At 33.1% G+C, this 14118-nt stretch overlaps 2 protein-coding genes across 2 annotated transcripts; both read left to right on the plus strand.

The window, feature by feature from the left end:
- The first annotated feature begins 117 nt into the window (after positions 1 to 117).
- On the plus strand, positions 118 to 3571 carry LOC137820015 (protein EDS1B-like). The gene is made up of 3 exons (XM_068623777.1): positions 118 to 630; positions 1241 to 2008; positions 2455 to 3571. The coding sequence occupies exons 1-3, from the start codon at positions 319 to 321 to the stop codon at positions 3181 to 3183; spliced, it is 1809 nt and encodes a 602-aa protein (XP_068479878.1). The 5' UTR covers positions 118 to 318; the 3' UTR covers positions 3184 to 3571.
- A 2680-nt stretch (positions 3572 to 6251) lies between these two features.
- LOC137821948 (protein EDS1L-like) lies at positions 6252 to 9349 on the plus strand. Its single transcript, XM_068626766.1, has 3 exons — positions 6252 to 7100; positions 7299 to 8078; positions 8405 to 9349. The coding sequence occupies exons 1-3, from the start codon at positions 6762 to 6764 to the stop codon at positions 9134 to 9136; spliced, it is 1851 nt and encodes a 616-aa protein (XP_068482867.1). The 5' UTR covers positions 6252 to 6761; the 3' UTR covers positions 9137 to 9349.
- Positions 9350 to 14118: the final 4769 nt, after the last annotated feature.

The following is a 14118-nucleotide window of genomic DNA, read 5'->3' on the forward strand; positions in this document are numbered from 1 at the left end:
TGGTTTCACAAAGAAGCTATCCACACATACACACATACACGTGTTTAACACGGATTCGTGAACGCATCATTGGTTTATCGAATAGAATATTTAGTCTAAGCCAACTTGCCTTGTCTTGGTTTTACAGTACTATATACATACACGTGTTCAACACGGATTATTGGCCCCATCATGTTTAAGTCAATGCCAAGCCTAAGTGATGGTCTTGGTCTCATCTGATCAAATAGAACCATCTCCACTTCAGTGCTGAACATTCATCAAACTTCAAACCTTCTCACAAGTAGGGTGTGAAGCAAGAGGGTGAGAAGCAATTATAGAATGGCACTGAGGGGAGAGGTGATTGAGAAGGCTTATTATGCTGTGTCTTGGAGGGCTCACAGGTCACCAGACAGACCTTACCTTATTGAAAAGATCAGCAGAAACGGCACTTCAGAAGTTATCATCTCTTTTCCTGGATCTGGTGCTGTCAGGGATTGGTACTCTCAGAGAAACTTTGGTGAAACCAAAATAGATCTTAATCTGTTTCCCTCTCTCAAAAGCATTGGGAACGATGAACCTGCTTTAGTCAATGAGTTCTTCTCAAAAAGATTCCAAGACATTTTGTTGGACAGATCCTCACTTGCAGATAAGGTATTGTATGACAGTAAATCGCTTACCCTTAATGGTTCAGTTATGCAAAACATTATTTTTTGGATTTTCTCTGCCAGTTACAAATTTTCTTAATTTGTTAGTTATGTAACTGATATTGATTTGTCAACTGTTAGTTCCCTTTGTTTAAGGAAAGGAAAATGTTAATTAGTAGAAAGTTGCTAAAAGTGTTGATACAATTACTTTTTTGGATTCACATAGAGAAAGAAAGAGCTTCACTAAATAGAAACTCATTCAGCTATACTATTATTAGCCAATAAATATAACAGTATAAAAATCTAGAATTTCTGATAGTAGTATCATATAATTCTGTAGTAATAATGCGGTGTTACTGTTTTACTGGTAACTCACTTTTTGTTCCAATTCATTCATTCATGTATGGTCATCATAATGCCTAAGATATAACTTGTTCGGAAATCTGTAGAATGAATCAAGCTTGAAATGTAAAAACTATAATTGTTTGTCTTTTATTTTCACACCTCAAATATGAAAAATCTCGCTGGGATTGAAACCAAACACATTATTAATTGGTCTTACTTTTGATTTATCACTTTTCTTACAAAGTACTTCGCTTTAAACAACATTTCTGCAGGTGAAGGAAGCTATGGATAAAAAGAAGCAAATAGTTTTTGCAGGGCACTCTTCTGGTGGTCCAATGGCCATTCTGGCAACCCTCTGGACCTTAGAAAAATACCCTCCAAATTCCCATGGGGGTATCACTCCCCTCTGTATAACCTTTGGTTCACCCTTAATTGGGAATCACATATTTTCCCATGCAACAAGGCGAGAAAATTGGTCTAGCTATTTCTTTCACTATGTGATGAGATATGACATAGTGCCAAGAATCCTCTTTGCTCCCCTCTCTTCACTTGACCAGTCATTTGAACAAATTTCTCAGTCCTTCAACCCCAGATCCAAGTCTTTCATGAGCGAATCAGTGGGAAGATCAAGTGCAACATCAGATTTCTACTTTACCATAATTTCAAATGCTGCAACTGTCACAAGCCATGCTGCTTCTAAGCTAATGGGCACCACAAATACCACATTGGAAACTCTGGAAAATTTTATTCCCTTAAGCCCTTATAGACCCTTTGGCACTTATTTCTTCTGCACAGGAAATGGAAAGAAAATTATGATAACAAACCCAAATGCAGTTCTACAAGTCCTGTTTTTCTCTGCACAATTAAGCACCGAGGCAGAAACTACTCAAGTTGCCTACAGAAGCTTAAGTGAACATACAATTTATGGCACCGAACTGCAACAAATTGCAGCACAGAATGTTTTGCACTTAGATCAACAACATCTCCAGAATCTTGCTTTGTCTGAAGATGATGCCGGTGGCTCAAATGACCTTGGTCTGGTAAGTAAATTACTCTTCATTATATCAATTATTGAAATAATATAACTATGTACTATATACTCTAATAAAATCATGGGATAAAGTCCTAGCTATATGTTTCTTAACCATAAAAAGTTGGGTTTGTTAAACAATGATATACGTAGGTAAATCATTACCAAAACAATTGTCATACTCTTGCAAAAAACTTAATCATGAAGACTTTAGTATAATTTTTTGCCAAACGAAAATTATGATACAAAATAAATTTCTATACGAATTTAGAATTGTGTTTGTATAGAAATTGATGGATATTATGAGTGATTAGTGATGTCATTGAGTATTTGTATTAAATGAAATACTAACTCTTTTTTTTCTTTGGGGGCAAGGATTTTTCTTTTGTTTTAGTGGATCTAGCTAAGGAATTACAAAATACATGTGTGTGATAATTGGTTTGTTTTGAATTTCAGAGCCTAAGAGCAAGACTGTGCCTTCGGGCAGCAGCAGAATTGGAGGCAAGAAAGTGTGAGAATGAGAAAAAGTTGAACGAGAAGAGAAGCTTTATAGAGCAAAAGTTAAAGAAGGACCTTGGGGAATACAGAGAAATGTGGAAGCACCAAAAAGTAGGTTTCTACGATGGGTTCAGGGAGCATAAGAAAGCTGAGGACTTCAAAGCAAATGTGACGAGGCTAGAAATAGCAGGTGTGTGGGACGAGATCATTGAAAAGCTAAGAAGTTATGAACTCCCAGATGAGTTTGAAGCGAAGAAAGAATGGATTAAGCTTGGAACAGAGTGTAGGGAATTAGTGGAGCCTCTAGACATTGCTAATTATTACCGACATGGGAGGCATTACGAGGATGATGCTTCTTCTTACATGGTTAAGGGAAGGCCAAAACGATATAGGTACCCTCAAAGATGGTTGGAACATTCTCAGAGAAGGCCACAACAACCTACCTCAACATCTTGCTTCTGGGCTGAGGTGGAAGAGCTTCGCTACAAAACTGGTAATAGTGATGCCTCATATAGAGATGTTGAGGAAAGGATTGTGCAGTTGGTAGCTCAGATAGAAGAATGGAGTAAAAACGGAGAACTGGCTAAGGATGTGTTCTTGGAGGGTTCGACGTTGGTGAAGTGGTTGAAAACTCTTCATCCACCACACAAGCAACAACCATTCATCAGAAGTATTATTGGAGAGTGACACCAAACAAACTTGCATTGCAACTCCATTTTGCGACTGTCTTAATTGGCTGAGTCAACTTTTGTTTCTCTTCTTTTCCCGTATAGTATTCCTTGGTTCCTTCTCTTGTGTCTAGTTTGGTTTGAGATAAACATGATGATTTTCTGTTTCTTCTATTTTCAATAAGATTCTCCCATTCAGCTCCTCGGCTTCACTGATCTTTACTAGGTAACATATGCTGATTCACGGTTCATCCGTCACAGCTTATTCTTGTTTTATTGGTACTTCCTTGATTTCTTAGAAGACTAAGAAACAACCTATTGTCCCTGAGTTCTTATGTGAAGTCTAATATAGTTGTAAAAGCTTTCTCACTTGCTTAGTGACTTGGAACATTTCTTCTTTTAAACAAGTTGTCCTCTATTGTGACAAAGTATCTTAGATATTGCTTCCAAGCCATGAACACGCCAAATAGTTGGAAATTCGTTGCATCTCTTTCAAGAAAAAGGTCCCCAACTGATTTAATGCGCTTAATCTCCATCTAATCTTCTCACTAACGTATGGATATATTCACCAAAACTCTCACTCCAAGGTATTATTTTTCTCTAATTTAACTCCAAACTTGAGTTAGTCAACATTTTTCTACCTATGTATATATTTATTGTGTACCCACGTATTGTTTTCAGTAATGTAAGGAGAAAGAAAACGTTTTACAGTCATTATTAGCATGTTTGTTCTTCTTCTTTCATGGTATCAAACCTCCATTAAAAGCTCTGTTGATACTTTTACACCATGTCATGTTCTGCCTTCAACTCCTCCGATAAAGAAAATTCTAATTCTGCCCATGTCATTCCTAGTTTAGATCCCTTTGAATGGCATTAATCTAAAAAATAAGATGGGGTTTCTCATTGGTTCTATACATGTTCCTCTTCCTAGTAACTCTTTATTCAATTGGTGGGAATGTTGAAACTCTTTATTCATGTCATGGCTCCTCAAATGCTTATATTTTTTTCATTTCTCAAAGTGTCATTCTTTAAGCCCTAAGCGACTCTAGGTCGTTTAGGTTAGAGGAGTCTGTCTAACAAATATAGAGTTGCACCTCTTAGCATGGGCAAGGAGAGCATGAGTATCCACATGACATCTCCTTAATGTTAAGCTCCAATTTGAGAGGATTTGCTCAAATGAGAGAGACTTATATTTGTCATCATGTGAGTGGAAAGTTTTAGGGTTAAAATTCTAAACTTGGACACCACTTAGCACTATAAATAGGAATGTTAATCCTCTTGTAAATTTCAGCTTGAATGAGAAAAGTTATGTTGTCAATTTTTTTAGCTTAAACACTTGTATAGTCTCTTGTGTAGCCTCCTCTACACTCTTTCCTAATGAGTTGGCCTCACCTCTCACTTGCTGGAGTGGAGGAAGGAATTCTGGATTTGAAGTGGATAATATGGATTTGAAAATGTGAGATGATATGAACACAATTTTTAAGTTAACTTTCTTCATGAAATATTTTATATGCTTATTTTGTGTTTGTAGAAGAAGTCTTCATCTTATGTTAACAAGAAGATCTTGACAGCACACATTTACATCAAATATCTCTTAGAAGTCAAGTTAAAGTCATCATGCTTGAGATCGAGATGAATTCAACTCTGAAAAGGGCTATTTGTATAACACCTCAACTATTATATAAATAATTGTTATATAATTAAAATTTGGTACTATTTTTGTGTAATAAGATTTTCTTACAGAGAACATTAATCACAACAATCACATAGATATAAATTATGTTAATATTTTACATCTTTATAGTTATTCATAATATATTAAAAAACATACAAATTTTATACAATGATAGAAGTTATATATCCAAATAGAGGATTATTTATATATTTAATATCTTCTAAGGATATTAAACTAAGTTTTCCATGAGTTTATTTAGAAAAGATATCCCAAAATTTTCCTAGAAACTCTTCCTAAGCAGGTTCTACTTCTACTTGTAGTACAGGAATACATTAATAAAAAAACACAAAAATGAGTGACATTTTCATAAGCTTTAAAACTCCACATAATAGAAACTATATATTAAAGGTCATAATTAGATATGTTACAAATAAATAAATAACAAAACTATAAATTAGTAAAGACTCTTAGTGAACATAAATTAAATGTCATAAATATAAATAAATAAAGAAGATAAATGCATAACGAGATAAATTAATCACATAAATATAAACAAATAAAAAAGGTCAGTGGGTAATTAGAAAAAAATTAAATGACATATCTATAGATAACAAAATAGAGATCAATGCGCGTAATTGAAGATAAATAAAAAAACATAAATATAAATAAAAGTATCAATGCCTAATTAAAGATAACTTAAATAACATAAATATAAATACATAAAGAGTATGCATAATTAGAGATAACTTAAATGATATAAATATAAATGCTAATTTTTTTAATTTATAATATTTATTTTATTTTGTAATTTTAGTTTCTTTATTTTAAAATATTATAATATTAAATCATTCCTCATTTTTTTATATATGCTTTATTTGTTTTATTTTAGTTGCATTGAATCCTTTCTTAATTTATTCATTTAGAAAACTAACTAACCAAAATTTAAATGAATTAAAATGTAAAAAAGAAGAAGAAAGAACATATTATAATTCAATGTTAAATTAAAATTATGAATTTTTAAAAATACAACATAAATATAGCAAGAAAGGAGATTAACATTGTAAATTTTTCAAAATGGAGAGACTATATCCCGCCACAAACCCTAAAACATATATCTTACATTTATTTATTTAAAATATTTATACCATTTTGTGTATTTTTTTTAAATCATCAATTTGGTTATTGAATTTTTATTTTTTAATAATATAATTAAAAAAATAAATTTCTAAATATTTAAAATATAAAAATTATTTTCTGGTTTAATGTTTAATCTTAAAAAATACAAATTAGAGCCAAACTAGTCCTCAAAATTATAACTTTGATAACAAAAATAACCTTAGAAAAACTTAACATCTTGATGTGATTATGGAATTTTCTGTATATATTCAACTACTATATGAAAACTTGAATCTGTTTTCAAACACAAAATTATCAGTTATTCATATTTTAGAGATTAAATTTGTTAATTGCATCCTTCGTTTTTTTACTTTTTTTACATGATGAGACAAATCCAAAAAGACAGTATTGCATTCTATTGATTTTCTTTCTTTTCTCATACTTCTTTTAGGTATCTTCCTATACATTTCCTTACAAAAAAGTTCATTGGTGAGTTCGAAGAAAGAGAGATCAAAGTCAGCAGTAGCTTCGCGAGACTTGCTTCGCTTTGATTGGTGAATGGCTTTTGGACCCCACCGAAACTTCATCGTCACTCTGGAGTTTTATTCTATTACTATTCCTAGAAACCAATGAAGAAAGAGCAAAACTTCCAAAACTGCAAAGTCTTCGTCAATTTGGTAATTTAAATCCATGCCCTCCCCTTCACTATATAGTTAAAAGTTGCAGCAGGTTTGAAATACAAATCAAGAAAACAATCAAGAACAGAAGTTTCTGAAACTGCTTAGGGTCTTGTAGAAGAGGACAACATGGCTGGAGGGTCACTTGGAGACAACATAGGATTGAAGGAAGATGTCATCAAGAGGGTCTGCGGTTTAGCCTTCAAAGCTCACAAGCACAAGCCACAAGAGAAGCTCTACTTTTACGAAAAGGTTCAAATTTCTTCGGGAACTTACCATGTTTTCAGTTTCTCGGGATCTTGGGATGCCACTGAATGGTTTGTTAACAAACCCTTTGGAGGAACGAAGATAGATATTAACCTGTTCCCTTCTCTCAGAAGTATTGGCAACGACGAAGCTGCTTTGGTGAACGAAGGCTTCGCAAAGAGATTCGATCACATATTCAGAACTACCCCGTTTAAATCCGAGGTACTTTTAAATGATGTTTGTTAGCCTATGTTGTTTGTTATTTTCTTTGGATTAGTTCCACGTGTTGAAATTTTGTGTGGGTTTTGAAATCACCGTGACTATATACTAAGACATGTTCAGTTTTTTCAGTTACCGTGATGCTTTCTATTTTTTAGTTAATTACGTTGAGTTAAGGAAATAAACTGTGAAAACGTGTAGGTGAATAAGGCTATAGGAGATGGGAAGCAAGTGGTGTTTACGGGGCACTCCTCTGGTGCTGCTATGGCCATATTTGCAACATTTTGGGCCTTGGAAGAGTACCTTAATCCAACCAAAACTCAAAAACCTAAACCACCCTTCTGTGTCACTTTCGGGTCTCCCTTAATTGGTAATCATATACTCTCTCACGCTTCAAGGAGAGAAAAGTGGTCTCGCTATTTCATACACTTTGTTTTGAGATATGACATAGTGCCACGGATTTTGCTTGCTCCCTTATCTTCTATTCACCTAACTTTTGGTTCTATTCTCCAATCCTTGAATCCCAAGTCCAAAACTTCCACCCAAGATTCAACACGAGCTGAATTTTTCTCAACTGTGATGAGAAACACAGCCAGTGTTACAAGCCATGCTGCGTGCATTCTCATGGGCAGCACAAAATTGTTACTTGAGACAGTGGCAAATTTTGTTGACTTGAGTCCTTATAGGCCCTTTGGGACATATATTTTCTGCAATGGAAATGGACAGCTGATTGTGGTGAAAAACTCTGATGCTGTTTTGCAACTGTTATTCCACACTGCTCAGCTAAGCGATTTGAAAGACCTTCCAGAAATTGCTAATGATAGCATATTGCAACACCTGTCCTATGAGGCTGAGTTGGAATGTAGCTTGGGAATGCAGAACGTTGTGTACTTGGAACAACTTGAGCAACTTCCCTTGTCTTCTGATGGTTCTGATAGTGATGTTGCAACAATTAGCACAGCTTTGAATGGCCTTGGACTGGTAATACTTTTTTGCACTTTTGTACATATATATAATGATAGCAGGTGATAAACTTTGGTAAAATGAACCTTTAGTAACTTTTTCATAGAAGTTACATTACATCACATCTTTCAGGATAAATTTCTCTTAAGTATTGTATCACAGGTAAAAAAAATTAAGTAGTGTGATGAAATGCAAATTCCTTTTCAGAAATAGATTTGATAAAATGTAACTCTGTATAGTATAGTGGTATTAAAAGGGTAATTATAGATGATTCAAAATGGAGTTAAGTAAGGTTTTATCTGTGAAGCATAAACTAATAAGTGATGGCTTACACTTCATGTCAGAGCATAAGAGCAAGGCTGTGTCTACGCGCAGCAGGTGAGTTGGAAAAGCAGAAACAGAAAAACGAGGAGAAGATCAGTAAGGAGTTTGAGGATAAAGGTGTGGCAAGCATGAGGTATCTGGAGAAGTACAAAACAACATGCGAGGTGCAAAAGGGGAAGGGGTATTACGATGCCTTCAAGGTGCAGAAGGAGGAAAACGACTTCCAAGCAAATGTGAAGAGGCTTGTGCTGGCAGGGGTATGGGATGAGGTGATTGAGATGCTAAAGAGGTATGAACTCCCAGATGAGTTTGAAGGGAAGTCAGAATGGATTCAACATGGAACCATCTTTCGTCGCCTTGTGGAACCTCTAGACATATCCAATTACCATCGCCATTTGAAGAATGAGGACACGGGACCTTACATGATCTGGGGCAGGCCAAAACGGTATAAGTACACTCAAAGATGGTTGGAGCATGCCAAGAGGGTGCCAAAACCTGTTCCTATCACTGAATCCACCTTCTGGGCTGAAGTGGAAGAGCTTCATAGCTGGATCAATAGCAAGAAGAGTTTTGATGAAGTTAGGCAAAGGGTTGAGCAACTTGAATCTGACCTTAAAAAGTGGACTCATGCAAAGGAACTCACCAAGGATACTTTCTCAAAGGATCCTACCTTCATTAAGTTCTGGGAAATTCTCCCTCCTGAAAACAAGGCAAACATAGCTGCTCTTGTTGCTAATGTCAAAGGATTGTAACTAGTCATCTTTTTTCCACTCAAAATGAAGCTATAGAATTAGGATGCTTTTGATGTGTGTTGTTATCTCATGAAGGTATGTTAACTATTTCAGTGTTGTTTTGTAACTTTTGTATTCCTTTTGTTTTGTCTCACTTGTGTTGTGAGAACTGTAAGTCATTCAGAGTGATGGACTAAGTAATTTGTTAAATTCTAGCATCTGTTTGGGATAAAATTGCTTAAATAGTTAAATCACCTTTAAACCAAATAAGTTTGTATAGAAGTCGTTTATATAACGAGTTACAAATCAATGTTGGTTCACCATTAAAAAATCACGTTTAGCTCAAAATAAAACCTCTTCTATAAGTAGAAAGATAAACAGAATCTACTATAAATAAATTAAAAATCCTATCTATATTTTATTATAATAAAAAAACTAATGTGTTGATATATTTTATGTAACAATAAAATACTCATTAAAAAAAGTTATAATTTTAGATGATTTGATCAGTTAAAAAAATTTGTCAAATTGTCGAACTAAATTTTAAATAACTCTAATACCATTTTAAGCTAACTCAACTTTATAAAATCAATTTATAAATTAAAATTTACTTCTAATTATATTATATATTATGAGCTCTCATTATCTTATGTTAAGTCATAAACTAAGTCTAACCTTTATTAGAAAAACAAAGTTTAAGACTTGTCAATTTATTTGACAGTTTTTTTTTAAGAATACCTTCGAGTATGTTTTATCATAAGATTTTTAAGAATAGTAGCGTTAATGTATTATTAATATAAATAGGATTATTAACTAGTAATTACAATTTTTTATATATTATGCTTTGTCTATATATAGTATATACTATATATAACTACGTACATGCAATTAGAAGACTCCAAAATAGCTTTCTGTTAAATTTCTCCCTATTTTCATTATTCATTTTTTTTAAATCTAATGGCTAAGATTAATTACTTATTAAATTTAAAAAAAATAATTATGTTTAGGACGAGAAGTAATTTTGATACAATCGTAGAATTACTGCTAAAGTAATTCATCCCTCCTCGTATTTAATAAAATATAATAAATTACTTATTTAAAAGTTTATTTTATAATAATACTTTCAATAAATAAGTATATAAATTTATCTCTCAATATTCCTTAAAATTAAATTTTTATGTGGTTAACATGCTTAATGATTAAGAAAATTAAATATATATAATTTTAATATATTATAACAAAATTAATATAATAATACTAAAAAATATTATTTTTATTTACTTAAATAGTTCGGTTTGTTAGGCTAAAATAATTTGTTTAATGTCTTAATGATCTTTTTAACTAAATAGAATTTTACAAAAGTTTATATTTAATTTATTTCTTGGAAAGCCTAATTCAGACCATATCATACATTCTTGTTGGATATCTTAATCTATTTTATTGCTCATCTATCAATTAGAAAATTGGAATTGGGTTGGAATTTTTTTCTGGTTATTTAAACTGTATTGAGAAGTTTGTTGTGAAATATCAATAATCCAAATATATTGAGTTCTTTCATCACATTGTTTTTCATTAATCTTTCTCAATTTATTCTCATAAATGTTAAAATAATAGATTCATTTTAAAATCGGGTGAATTGAATTTATCAAGGAATATCAAAAACTTTCTGAAAAAAATGAAAACTCTTTGGATCAATTAGTTTACGGTGTTATAAAACAAGATCTACTTCTTGGTGATGTTATATTCCTGAAATTCTAATTCATATTATGTGACAAACTATAATAGAAAAATATAAGCCATAAGAGCAACAAAATAACATAAGAAATATAGTGATTTTTATTCTTAGAAAAAAATCTAGTTGTTTAATTCTTATAATTAAGTTAATATACTAGTTTCAAATTTAAAAAAAAAACAATAAACAACACAATACAATATAGATTTTGAACGCTACAAGATTTACCCAAAACACTTTGTAAAACCCTAAAATCACATCACAATAAATAATCTTGACAATCTTAATCAAGAACAACTTAATTAATAAATAAATAATATACTAGTAAAAAAATGGAAAATCACCTAAAAAAATTTATCTCAAATTTTGCAAACTAAAACTTTGATAGTACAAGATCTGTTTCAAAGCAGACTCTTCATAGACACGAGAAAACTAAAACTTTGAAAGCTCTAGAGGAGAAGAATGATTCTTCTAAGGCTGAGTAAGAAAACTCAACTAACAAGAAAATTCTTTGTTGTATAAAAGGTTTAAGCAGATGCTTAAATACAAGGGCTAAGGCGACACAAGATTTTTCAATAAGAGAAATTACAGACAACTTCATAAAAAAGAAGAGGGTTGAAGAGGATCAAGTTGTTATATGTTGCGAGTGCAAACAACCAAGTCACATGAAAACATAGACCGTCGAGCTCAAGAAAAAGTCCAAATTCAAGAAAAAAAGTTTGATGGCTACTTGGGAGGACTCATACTCTAAGTTATATCAAAACAAGAAAATATATTTCTCATGGTAGACGTAGAGGATGAGGTGACTCTCAATCTTACCTTTTCTTTTGAAATGATATCACAATCATCTTCTGATTAAGATGATGAGAAATGTCTATTTGACGAAGATCTTCTCACTTGTGGCAACAAGATTTCTGAACAATATCTTAAATAAATAAAAAAATTCAAAGCTTTAGTTTTCAAAAATTAAAAGCTCAAAAAAAATTTATTAGCAACCAAGGAGAATATGTCAAGTCTAGAACAGACTCATACATTAGATAATGATAAATTAAACTTCTGGAAGGAAAAATAACATTGTAATAATGATTTTGAAAATATTCTTGAAAGCTCCAAATATTTGACCCATTCAATAGTTTAAAGAAATGTTTCGTCTTTTTTTCTTAAGTTTGGGAGAAACCTTGAAAAGGCAACCAGTTTCCCATAAAGTCGTTGGACCTTTTTTAGGTTTGTCCATGAGTAGCTGATATGTCTTTCTAGCTTTTTTAAGGCTGAAAGGCATGACCTTGTAACAAATATTAGTTCCCTCGGTCATGAAAGCAATCTCATCCTCATTAGGTGGATACATTGATTTGATTGTATCCAAGGAAACTAAGTAGTTCATAGTTAGTTGTGATGTCAACAAGTTGATCTATGCTCGGTAATTGATATGTGTCTTTGGAACATGCTTTATTCAAATTTGTGTAGCTAGGACACATCTTGCATTTGTCGTTTGACTTTTTTAGCACGACCACATTTATCATCCATGTAGTGTAAACCCCTTATGAAGTTGGCCTTGAGTAATTGGTTGACCTCTTGGTTGATGGCCAGACATTACTCTTTGTTGAGCTTTCTTTCCTTTGAGCAACTGGTCTGATTTAATGAAGAATGACAACTTTATGACATGTAAAGTCTGGGTTAATACCAAACATATCCTTTGGACACAATGCAAAAATATTCATTTTGTAACAAGACTCTTTTTATCTCCTTCTTTAGCAAACAACTTGTTGTTAAGCCCACCCAGGTGCACTAAGTTGTTAAACTCAATTTGCACTTTTATCATTGGCTCATCGAAGGTGGGACAGTTTTCCTCAAAATCGGTTCATGGGTCAAAGTCAACCTCATCATCCTACAAAGTTGTTTGAGGTTCTAATTCTATATTATGACATTGTTGAACATTGTCATGTTCATCTAGAGTGTGATCTAATGGGTCCAACACTTCAGCTTGAGTTTTACCATTAATAGAATGAGGACTTAATGAATAAGGGGTGACTTTTAGACTCTGAGCATAATATTCACATGTTACCTTTGGACTGACCTTTACGGTGATGATAAATTATGTTCTCGACAGGGAATTTCATCACCATATATGGAGTGGAGGCTTCAGGATGGTTCAACGCCCTTTGTCCAAGAAGAGAATCATACAAAGTGTCACCCTCCACTAGAACATACTAAAACCATAAGTGTTTGATATGCCTCACTTGTGCCAAAGGTTGTTAGTAGATTAACAAACCCCTTGGTTTGAACTTATTCTTAATGAATCCAAGTATTGTATCTTAGTACAAATTGATAAAAAGGGGTGAGAATGTTGAGCTTTAAGAACATTAACTAGTAAAGTATATCGACCATGCTTCCTTAGTCAATGAGGACCTTTTTGACTTGTCAATTGACTATTGTGGCTATGATAACTACTAGATAATTTTATGTAGGGTCGTTAATACAAAAGTCTTTGTTTGTAAAAGTAATGGATAGGAGAGAGTGAGGCGGGAGTAGGCTTATTGAGTTGATGATTTGGAGATGTTTTTTCCTTGTAGAGCTCAAGTTGCCTCCTCTAACAAATCCATCAGTGATAGTATTGATTATTTCTCTAACTTCACTAGGGTTTTGTTATGGTTACTCTCTTTGCTCTTGCTCAGGCGATTGCACCCATTGGCCCTCCTTGTGATTTCCTCTTCCTCATTTTTGGAATCCTCCACGAAGTCCTCTACTTCGACCTTCTCTCCATCCTCATAGTCATTTACCTCATCTATTTTTCCCATTTTGTACAATGTGCCAAGGCACTTGATTTAAAGAGTTTATTTATTAGATTAGGTACGTTACATCATTCTTCAGTTGTATGACCAATGTTTTGGTGCTACACCTTTAGTTGGATTAGCAAAAGGAAGGGACGGTGTAGGTTGTCGGACGCGTAACAGTTCAAGGTTAAATGCCTCTTAGATGATAGTGTCTCGACTAACACATAAGGGGTATAATTTTTGTATTTACTAACTCACCTACACTTAAATATATGTGAGGCATTTTATGTGATTTGGGAAGTGGATGAGAAGGGTTGTGTAGTACCTTTCATCAATCTCTTTCTCATACTTGAGTTCTTCTTCATGTTGAAAGCTCCTCCATATTAGCTGGTGGGCCAGCAAAGAAAGTTTGAGGAATGGACCTAAGTGGAGTCCCACTAGTAGTCCATGCATTGACACCGCTAGGTGGAGGTCAAGAATGTTGAGACACTTTTGGAAAA

The sequence above is a fragment of the Phaseolus vulgaris genome, chromosome 9, assembly GCF_000499845.2.
Source record: "Phaseolus vulgaris cultivar G19833 chromosome 9, P. vulgaris v2.0, whole genome shotgun sequence".
Classification (NCBI taxonomy): Eukaryota; Viridiplantae; Streptophyta; class Magnoliopsida; order Fabales; family Fabaceae; genus Phaseolus; species Phaseolus vulgaris.

Excerpts from the sequence above, each read along its gene's own strand:
- LOC137820015 (XM_068623777.1), top strand. The coding sequence starts at position 319 with ATGGCACTGAGGGGAGAGGTGATTGAGAAGGCTTATTATGCTGTGTCT. Across the intron at positions 631-1,240 it reads GATCCTCACTTGCAGATAAG|GTGAAGGAAGCTATGGATAA; the intron begins GTATTGTATGAC and ends ACATTTCTGCAG. Across the intron at positions 2,009-2,454 it reads GCTCAAATGACCTTGGTCTG|AGCCTAAGAGCAAGACTGTG; the intron begins GTAAGTAAATTA and ends TTTGAATTTCAG.
- LOC137821948 (XM_068626766.1), top strand. The coding sequence starts at position 6,762 with ATGGCTGGAGGGTCACTTGGAGACAACATAGGATTGAAGGAAGATGTC. Across the intron at positions 7,101-7,298 it reads CTACCCCGTTTAAATCCGAG|GTGAATAAGGCTATAGGAGA; the intron begins GTACTTTTAAAT and ends GAAAACGTGTAG. Across the intron at positions 8,079-8,404 it reads CTTTGAATGGCCTTGGACTG|AGCATAAGAGCAAGGCTGTG; the intron begins GTAATACTTTTT and ends ACTTCATGTCAG.